We start from the raw sequence: 10,717 nt of genomic DNA, 5'->3' as shown, positions 1-10,717 counted from the left end.
ACTATTTGAGTGGACAGTCCACTTTTTTCACATTATGTTCACTATTTTTTTTCACAAAATAGTGGACATTTTTTTTATTCAAAAGCTTTATGATGAAATGGTACGTAATCTAAAGCTGTACAGTCTACTTTTTTTACTACTTAACCCCCCCCCCCCCGCTTGTCCGCTATTTTTTGGAAGCAGACCTGGCAACCCTATTCATAACCTAAATATTAAACAATACAATACTAATATTAAAAATAATAATATCATGTAATTAAAACTGACAAAAAATCCATTAAAATAAACTATTAATAATAACAATACTCTAAAATTTACTCATAACCCAAATGAAGCTTTTTAGTCCCATATTTATTTTGAATATAATCTATCCATCTTCTCCAGACCAAAATGTATCTTTCTTGTGATTGATCCTTCAAATAAGCAGAAATTTTAGCCATTTCTGCTAAATTTGACACTTTAAGCGTCCATTCTTCTATAGTAGGCAAGCAATCCTTCTTCCAAAATTGCGCTACCAATAATCTTGCAGCTGTTATAAGATTCAACATCAAATTCATTTCTTTAACATCCAAATCTTCCATAATACCTAACAAAAATAACTGCAGTGTAAACTTTATCTTTTTCTTAAAAATATTTTGAATATTCCACCAAATCTTAATCCAAAATGCTTTTATGTCCCTACACGTTGAGCAAGTTATTATTATTATTGATTCCATATTTATTTTTCTTTCTAGTTATTGGGATAATCAAAGATGAGATAAAATCTACAGATTTAGCCATTCTAGAAGATGAATATTTAACAAAGAAGACAAAAAGGGATGAAAAGTAAGTTGCAATCACTATAGTAAAAAAAACCTTCAAAATAGCTTTACGGCACTTTAAAGATTAACAAATTTATTATCGTGTACACCTCCTTAGACACAATGCACTTCCTCAAATGCATGGTGACCTTCCAAAAAGTTTTTGGTAGTTAATCTAGTGTAATTTATACCCTTTGCAAGCAAATATTAGGCAGTTAGGAATACTTTTGTCCCTTCTTTATTTTTATGTAAGTATTGATATAATTAATTTTTAGCTTTGGAGTAACTGTGGCTAGCATTATAAATGCACTTGTGTTTTTTCTAATCCTACATTTAGATAAATAAAATTCTGATTTGCTTCTAGCTGAAGTAACAAAATATATGAATTAGAAAAATATGAATATATAGAATTGAAGGCTGATAATATTTAGAAAAAGGGGAAAGGATCTGAAGCTTAATTATGGAAAATTTACACAGCACTACATCTTACTAAAAGTTTTAATTTTCTACTATGCACTACTATTATTCCTTCCTTAGGCACGAAAAACTAGGAATTATTGCAGCTGATCCTTGAAATAGAAGGATTACACATTATATTAATATACCGTCAATAATATGATGGGGAAAATAAATTGCAACTTTTTTAACAGACCATTTTTTTTAAAAAAAAAAGTGTGTTCTTCATTCATAATATGAGTTGATTTAAGGGAGATGCAAACAGTTCTGCTTTTTAAAAAAAATGTATATGAGAATCTTTATTTTTAATTCTCTCTCTCCAAAAGTGATTCAGAGACCAGCATGGATACTTCTGATACCGATACTGAACATCCTGTAAGTGTGATTGCTTACATAAGCCACTAGTAGTAACAGTTAGTTTTTTAAAATCTGTATTTATAATTCTGAAAACAAATGTATGCACTGATGGGTTCTTTGTTTTTTAATCTTGGTCAAGTCAATTGTGGGACTTACATAACTACAGCTAGACCTCAAAACAACAAATGAGCCCAGATTTGGGGCATAAGTCATAGTGGTTGTTAAGCAAGGCACGCATGTGATCATTTCGCTCAACAGTCATGATCCTGGCTCTTCCGGCTGTAGTCATTAAGACTGCGTGGGTCATTAAGTGGAGCATGGGGTGCCTCAGGGTGGTGCAGTCCCTGGGAGACCCGTATATTTTTTTATTGTTTGTAAGCCACCCAGAGTCACAGAGTGAGTGGGCGGCCATATAAATCCTGTAAATAAAAATGAAATAAAATAATAAAATAAATAATAAAATAATAATGCTTCAGGCCCAGTCCATACTGTGCCACCTCCCCCCAACTTGCACTTGGCCTGCACTAGGCCTTCCAGGGAATCCACCCTCCGGTACCCCCTGAGTATATAATGGTACTCAGTGGCAGCACTAAGGCTTGAAGCAGAAGTCCAGTCCTTGACATTATCTCTAGCACTACCACTGACATTTGCAAAGCTTCCTTAGGGAATAGTACTTACCTTCAAGCTCCAAATTGCACAAGGCCTTTGTTATTGAAGCAGCTTTGGAGCATGATTTTGGGCAGTTTCTGCAGCTTCTGAAAACTTCAGAAAACTAAGGAGTATGCTAAATTTTGTGAGAATTAGCCAAGAATTCTCCAGAGTTTGCAGCCAATGTAGTATTATATTGCAGTCATCCTAAAGCAAATGATTCTGAGACTACTTATAAGCAAAGTCTGTACTGAATAGTGGATCTAGGTCCAGGAGAACTATACATGCCTATTAGTGGTGACTTTCAGTATTGGGCGTCCTCTAAGATTATTGGAACCTCAAATTTAATTTCTAGTTGGACTTTTCATAAGTGACATGTTTCTAGGATGTTTTAAATGCTGGGTCTGCTTCTACTTTGTTCCAATTTTAGTTTTTATGCTTTTGACTGTCTTTGAATTTTAAATAATGCATTTTAGGAATCATTGTGATTAAATGGCTTTTAAAATGTACAACAGTATTTGTTGTGTCTATAATTCATATTCTATTTATGATCAACATGATTTTGAAAATATTTACATTTGAAAAAGTCAGTCTCCTGTTGACATCTGTACATGATTTCTCTTTCAGCATTCAAATCACATGAATACCTCTTTGTTAACCTTATATCGGGAAGGAAATCCAGATTCTTTGCCTTCATCTCCTAAAAATGATTTAATGATGTCTATCACTCCTTCACAAGCAATGTCTAGATCAGATATTATTGCCTCTCCTCAAGCTCCATCAGTGACTAAAATTTCAGAAGGTGGATGGTTTATTGATAAGACCCCAGGCCCAAAGGAGGAAAACTTTTTAATTGATCTTTGTGCAGAAGAAGAATGTGATAACATTAAGCGGAAAGCTGAGGTATTTTTCTTAATGTCTCTGTGCCCTTTCCCATTATCCCATACAAAAAGACTCAAGATCAACAATGACTTTTAAAAAAATATTTTGGTACCATAGCAATAAAGAGGAGAATATGAGAAAAGATTGAATTACATATAGACTAATATATTTAAAATGTGGTATTGTAACATTAAAATTAAGATATAGGGAGGGATACAAAACTTAATAACGTGTGATGAAATTGCTTGAAAATCCTTCGTTTCCCCTGTGTCAAAAAAGGATCAATATGGATATTAAAACACACACATTAAGAATCTAGTATTTGAAATAAAATGAAAATGTATCTTTCCAATGTTCTGTAAGAATTCTTTTTTTCACCAGCACCATCTGAGGAAAACTTTCATAATTCTTGATATCTTAATAAATTTGGGGTATTGGTGATTAACCAGAAAAATGCTCATATTCTTAACATGAAACAAATGCTCTACAACTATATTAGTAATATTTTGGATTTCAGCTCAAAATGTGAGAATTAGGATAAATCCAATCCATTTAATTTCCAGGTCATGGATTGTATCTATCAGCTAAATGATGCCATTTAATAAGTAATCCTTACTAAATATTTTCTGAGATCTTAGCAAGATTAATACATTTTTCTGTGTGTTAATTTCATAAGATGAAAGGAGGCCGATTCTTTAAATTTTGTTCCACTGATTTACAAGAGCACGGTGTTCAGATCTGTTACCCTAAATATACTAATGCTATTACATTATTTCAGTTTCTCATAAAAATGGAATGTTGGCTTTGGAGCCACAATTAATTCCTCCAATAGATGTAAAACTATTGAAACAACAGTAGCATCAGGACCTAATAATTCACATAACAAAAGCTTAAATTAAAGAAAATGGATAGGAAGCTCTCTGAAATAAATGAAATTTGTTGTTTTTTAAGTTTTACAAGATTTTTAAGAATGTACTCATTTTAAAAAAACCTGATTCAGTCCCCCAAAAATAATAGTCTGAGAGGTTTATCTAAAAATGGATGATCAGCTTTACCAGATATTTTTAACTGGCTATCACGTAATAGTAGCTATTTAGGCAGAGGTTTAAAGATATCTATATTTTAAAAACTAAAATGAATAAAAAGAGGGGGAAACGTGCCATAAAAAGTGTTGAAGTGCTAAGGTAGCCGCAGAAGCTTTTTCAGTGGTGGGATTCAGCCGGTTCGCACCAGTTCGGCAGAACCAGTAGCTAATTTTTTGTTGCCCAGACCCAGAATGGACTTCCGGAAGTGGCATCCACACAGAGAACCGGTTGTTCACATGTTTGAATCCCACCACTGAGCTCTTTGTATCTTAGTTTAAAATCCCATTATATTGCCTAGCCTTTGCAATTGTATCTTGCTGGATAAAATGTATCAAGAGACTTTTCTTTGTGATGTAGAATGCAGGAAACGTTTCTATTTTGGAGACCGCGAGAAAGAAGTCCAAGAACAAAAAATATAAACGGAGAAAAGTTGAATTTCCTAACGTAGATGAAGAAATAGAGTCAGTTTTGAAGCAGCAGAAAGGTAAGAGATGGCCCGTTTGTGTTTATATAGGAAAAATGCAAAGTGATATTTCACTGTTTGTCAGTATAAAATTTGTTCAGCTTAATCTTTATGAAGTTTGTGGCTGTTTTTCTTCTGTTTAAAACAACCTTTTTCTTTTAATATTTTCTTATTTTTCTGCAGTTAAATCAAGAGAAATAGAGCTGCAAACTTCCTCAGTGACATTTGAGGATATAGGAGGCAACGATGAGATTTTGACGGTTAGATTTAACTAATCTCTTTTTAAAAAATTTCAGCCGAAACAGTGTGAAGTTTAGAAGGCTTTAACCATAAATCTAATTTAAAACGATGAGTACTAAATGTGCTATGTTGGAAAGCATTTATAATTCTTTGTTAAATGAAATCCAGTTATCTTAAGCCTGCTTAGTTACATATTCCCGTTTTTACCAATTAGAAGGGGCATTGAAACTCAGGCCTCCTTAATCCTTAATTGGGCATCTTTCGTAATGTTAATATTGCATTACATATCATTCATAATCTTTCAAGCATATCCAGGGCTTTTTTCCTCATAGAATGCCCAGAACGGAGTTCCGGCACCTTTTTTGGATGGAACCTTGTAGGGTAGGCAAGGCGGGTTGTATGACGTGTGTGAGTTCCGGCACCTTTTTTTTTTTTTCTTTCAAAAAAAGCACTGAGCATATCTTTTGTAGCATTAAGAACTAGAAACCTGCTAAGTTTCAAAATGAAAGCTGCAGTTTTCAAGAAATTGTAGGCAGATTTTAGGATTACAATTTTGCTATCACCACAACTCTGGTGATCGTGTCTGTTCATTACTTTTGCTGAAATTTCTTTGTCAGACTTCAATTTTTCTCTTATCAGCATTCATGTATAAGCAGTATGATTATTTGAAAAAGTAAAATAGATTGTTGAACGAAACTCTCAAGTCCAATTTACAAAGCAAAATATCAGCTCATGAATAAGAGAAGGTATTCAGTGTTTCTGACTCTGGATGTGCCTTCCTTCATCAATATATATAAATATACTTGTTAAAAGAAAAAGAAACCATTTGTAGCAGCAAAACTACAAGCATTCCTTCATTAACCTGACTCCTGTTCATTCTGCAGTGTTTATCTTTGAAATTGCTAGGACTGAATTCCGCATTCTCTTGAGGATCATTAGAGCTACAACTGTCTTACAACTTACCCTTATGCAAAATAAGGACAGAAGTTGAGATTAAAAGTCCATTGACAATTATAGACAATATCCAGCGTAATCAACGAGTCCATGTAACCATTTCCCTACATATCCTGATTTGGAATCTAAAAGCAGAGCAGCAAATGATAGCAGTCAAATTAATTTTATTTCAACATTGCCGTTTTTATTGTAGGAGATATGTAAGATGTTGATACATATCCGCCATCCTGAAGTGTACACTCATTTAGGAGTTGTTCCTCTGCGAGGATTTCTTTTGCACGGACCGCCAGGGTGTGGGAAGACATTACTAGCGCAAGCAATTGCTGGGGTGAGATTGTTAGAGCAATTACTTTTCCTTTCTCTGTTGTAAACTGTGTTCATTATTTAAAATGTTAAATTTCAGGCATGTTTGCCTTTTTAAAATGCTGCTTCTTCCGGGGACAAATTCTGTCTTCTTCCCTGCATGTCGGGGCCCCTGGAAAGTCACAAGGTTGCAATCTGAGGGCTCTTCTGTGGTATCTTATTGAACAAAGCAGGACCTGCAGGGTAAATGTTTGCAAGGCAAATGCCTTTTTGATCATTGCCTGCTGGAACAGAATGTGACCCCTGATCCCATTTTCCCCACTATTCATTTTTCCTCTGTTTAGCCCGAATCTTGCTAAATGTTTTTACCTAGATTAAATCTGTTTGTTTGTTTTCTTCTTTTCTTTTTATTCTAGGAACTTGAATTACCAATACTCAAAGTGGCTGCAACCGAGATTGTTTCTGGAGTGTCTGGTGATTCTGAACAGAAATTAAGGGAGCTCTTTGATCAAGCTGTGGTAAGACCCTCAAAAAATAAGTATTTTATTACTTCATCCATCTTCTAGCATCTTCATTATGAATATGGCCAAATATATGAGAGAAGAAATTATTAAGCAAGGTTTAACATTGTATCATAGCTGGCATATCATAGATTCCAATCCATTTTTATTCCTTCCCTGTTTCTCCTTTTTGTTCCTTGAATATTGAATCTTTCTCGAATAAGGATATCACTGCATAAGTGTATTGTTTTTAATTTCAGCATAAAACTACGTTCAGATTGCCTGTCATCACCCAATGGATGTAACTTGACGTTTGGTCACACAGTTTTGGATTTCAGTTTTTAATTTAGTATTTTTTTTTTATTATTCTTGGATAGAAATCACTAAATATTTCATTTCCTTCAGCTTGCTGTTCTGTAGACATGAGTCATATTATGATTTTTTTTTTACACATTGTGTCATCCTCTCAGAAAAGATTTTTATTGGGTGAATGCAAAAATATAATAAATGCCTAGTGAATTGGGTCTGTCTACAGATAAACGCTTTTACACCTGGCGCTTCAGATGTGTGTTATGCTACAATTCATATCCTTGTTCTGTTGGCTGGAATGAGAATTTTAGTCCAACTACTTGGGAGAGACTGAAGTATGTCACTTCCTTTTGTCACTTTTTTCTTTTTCTTTTCCTTTAACCCAAGCGGCGTTTTTGTTTTTCTGTGGATTTGTTTCTTTTTCCCTGTTTTTTTCTTTCTCTTTTTTGGTCAACAAAGGAGATCCAAGATTGACCCCATTTTATCCCATTTGGGTGCAGGATAGGCAAACCAATAGGCAGATAGCCATCTAGTATTGCATTCATTTAAGAAAACCTCCTTGATAACTATCTCTGTGTCACTTAACAAATATATAAAAACTTCCTGTCTTTATAAGTAATTTTGTTTATTAGTGAAAAAAATAATTTATATTGTAGTTAGTTAACCTGTACTTAAATTATAGGTCTTTTCTTATAGAAGATTTTCTCTTGAATAGGCTAGCTAGGTGGCACAATTGTTGCACAGTTGAGAATATGTTTTATAATATTATGTCATGAATACATATAGCAATGTGCCTTGTAAACTAATAGGAAAAAATACAGAAAAGTGTTTTCCAAAGTGCAGACATTCATATTTTAACTATGCTAGACTGCTAAATCATTGATAGATATCAAACATTTTTGTCAAAAAAGTAATTGCTAACTCCATTATTTCAAATATTTCATCTTGTTTTCAAATTTAATTATTTGCTGTTTATGGCAAAACTACTTACAGAATGATTTGATAAAAATTAAGTATAAAGAAGGATTTGGAAGTAGCCTGGCATGAGGTAGGGTAGGGTAAGAATGGCAGAAGGAAGAAAGGAACACAGTAAGATATTCTCTTCCATGTGCAGAATCCCATTTTCCACACACCTCAAATATGTATAACGTAGAAACATTATGCAGATCTCTTTCTCTAGCATGGGGAAATAATTGAGGCTTGATGTCCAATACATACGTGATGAAGTGAAAATCTTGGTTCAGATTCTAAAAGTCAATGTCTCAGTGAATGTATATTTTAAAAATTATAAAATGAAAACCATAGCATGCTTCAATTTATATAATTTCTGGGCTTGTACTGATGGAGTATTTGTCTTATATTTCTAGACCAATGCACCAAGCATCCTCTTCATAGATGAAATTGATGCTATCACACCAAAAAGAGAAATAGCTTCAAAGGACATGGAACGGAGAATTGTAGCCCAGCTTCTGACTTGCATGGATGGTCTGTGTTTTAATTATTTAAAGTAAATTGTTATTTACTTCTCCATCAACTGGTTTCAACAATAAAATAGGCCTCTGCATTCACAAGGTTATCAACACTGAATCTGATTGATACAGAACATTTCTGGGGAGCTCATAAAATATTGTAGTTGTGCTGATCTGGAGAGACTCCTGGTTTTAATGAACAATCTTCTTTTGATACTTTCTTAGTGGAATTGGGATAGTGTCAAGTCTGCTAACATTGGATGTTCTTGCTTGCCATATGTGAAGAAGCAAACATGTTTTATTTAGCCTACATATCACTTCAAGAGTTAAAGCAGACAATACTAGTCTAGTAGGTGGGAAAGTATGCCAGCTAATCATAACAATATCTCAGCATAGCACAGCCAAGGTCAGCGTAACAGGAGAAATAGGGAGGGAGCAATTCACACTTCAAACTAATTGGATGATTGATGACTGTAAAATGAGGGAGTGAGTTATGCGTTGTTACGGGTGCTTGGGTGGTGGGAGGTTCAGTTTTTGGCTTTGTATTGTTCGTGCGGAAGCTATGTAGCCAATTAAAGGATTCTTTAAGGTAATTAAGCCTCAAAGTTCTTAGAAAAGCTGCTTCTTTTTGGAACCATGTCAGATAGACTGATATCTTAATTTGTCTAGAATTCCACTTCAGTGGAGATTTTATTGATTCCTGATAAAATATATGTAAAATCTCATATCTTCTACTAACATGAAGGAATTGCATGGTAATAGTGTTGGAACTAATTTCAGTTTTTCACCTCATTAGAGGAATTTTAAACACATGTTCAATCTTGACTGGAAGGTCCATTCCCAAAGAGAGGAACTTTCTGAAAATAATCATCCATAAATGCAGCTGTGTTTGATTAATTAGGGGATCAATACTAATAACATGTAATTGTTTTCTCCTCAGTTGTGATGCTAAGTAAGTAATTTGTTTATCCAAAATATTATGACTGGCTTTTGTTATGGTCTTGTGAGCATAATCGGTCTTCCTACTTAGTCATATTTTCTTAAATAATTCTTAAGCTTGGCCAGATCTTGTTGGATCAGCTTCAATATGTCTATGGAGATTCTCAATCATCCAGGTCATGGTTGTCACAAAGGTGCTATGGAGTTTCTTGGATTTTTCCCTTGAAAACATTTTGTTTCTCATCCAAGAAGCTTTTTCATTCCTTCAAGACTTGTATTTGAGTCAGGATCTCTTTTAACAAGTTAGTAAAAGAATCTTTCTCTGCCATCTTTTCCGGCTCAGCAGATAGTGAGGCAGTTGGAATTAATCTAATTGTTGATTGTTTGAGTCTAGCTGCCATGCCAATAGCTTGTTAAAAACAAGATAATACATCATAAAAAATTAATTACCCAATGGTCAAAGTCTTTATTTACGGAGTCTGATAATATGGGAGTTTTTATTTCCTTGAATCAGGAGAGAAGCAAGCGGCATGCCTATAGCAACATCTCAAAAGTGGAAATTTTAAGTACAAACATAAATTTACCTCTTGCTCTAGTCTAACTCTTTTCTTCCTATAATCTATTTTGTCTAATCATCAAAACTGTAAATCAAACGTTCATTTTTTTCTATTACACAAAGGCATTTCCAGTCAGTAATAAACATAGATACTGACTTTTCTGATCAAAGAAGTCAATTTAGCTATCTCAGCAAATCTCATCATTACCAAACTTCCTCCATTGTGGATAATGCTGAATCCTTCCATCTTTGTGCATACAGTAATCTCATTACAGTTACTATACACAAAAATAAAATGTCTTTTCAATTGTTAATTCCAAAAGCAAAAAACTATGATCTCGGCTGTATATTAATATTTAAAATTCTGTGAATTATATTTTCTCATCGTTCCATCTGTATTATGACCAAAATTTTAGACCATTTTTTTCATACATTCTCTTACTTTTTCTTCATTTCTTCTGTTTCAAATTTCAGTAAAACCTTTTTAGCAATGACATGTTCATAATTTGTACACAATTCTATTTCTGACTCAGTCTTACAATGTTTCTTTACTGCCTGTCTTTCTCAAGCTTTTTGCAACATCAGACATACATTTAGACAAATAAGAGAGTGAGTTTGGTCTGTTGGTTAAGACACCAGGCTAAAAACCAGGGGATTATGAGTCCTAGTTCCACTTTAGCCATGAACGTTGGCTGGGTGACTTTGAGCTAGTTTTTCTTGCTCAGCCTACAATATCAGGTTCAGGCAATAAGCTGG

General features: G+C 33.9%; 1 protein-coding gene across 1 annotated transcript in view; it reads left to right on the top strand.

Annotated features, from left to right (window-relative positions):
• NVL (nuclear VCP like) overlaps positions 1–10,717 on the top strand; it is a 56,041-nt gene that overhangs the window by 5,740 nt on the left and 39,584 nt on the right. Inside the window, exons 4-11 of the mRNA XM_015823979.1 lie at positions 735–825; positions 1,583–1,631; positions 2,889–3,164; positions 4,586–4,712; positions 4,875–4,951; positions 6,079–6,213; positions 6,605–6,706; positions 8,365–8,482. Coding sequence (XP_015679465.1) covers positions 735–825; positions 1,583–1,631; positions 2,889–3,164; positions 4,586–4,712; positions 4,875–4,951; positions 6,079–6,213; positions 6,605–6,706; positions 8,365–8,482 — 975 coding nt within the window. The remainder of the gene's footprint in view (positions 1–734; positions 826–1,582; positions 1,632–2,888; positions 3,165–4,585; positions 4,713–4,874; positions 4,952–6,078; positions 6,214–6,604; positions 6,707–8,364; positions 8,483–10,717) is intronic.

This window comes from Protobothrops mucrosquamatus, unplaced genomic scaffold (assembly GCF_001527695.2).
Source record: "Protobothrops mucrosquamatus isolate PMUCROS unplaced genomic scaffold, P.Mucros_1.0 scaffold_3, whole genome shotgun sequence".
In the NCBI taxonomy this organism is placed as follows: domain Eukaryota; kingdom Metazoa; phylum Chordata; class Lepidosauria; order Squamata; family Viperidae; genus Protobothrops; species Protobothrops mucrosquamatus.
This window is presented reverse-complemented; position numbering and strand designations above follow the sequence as displayed.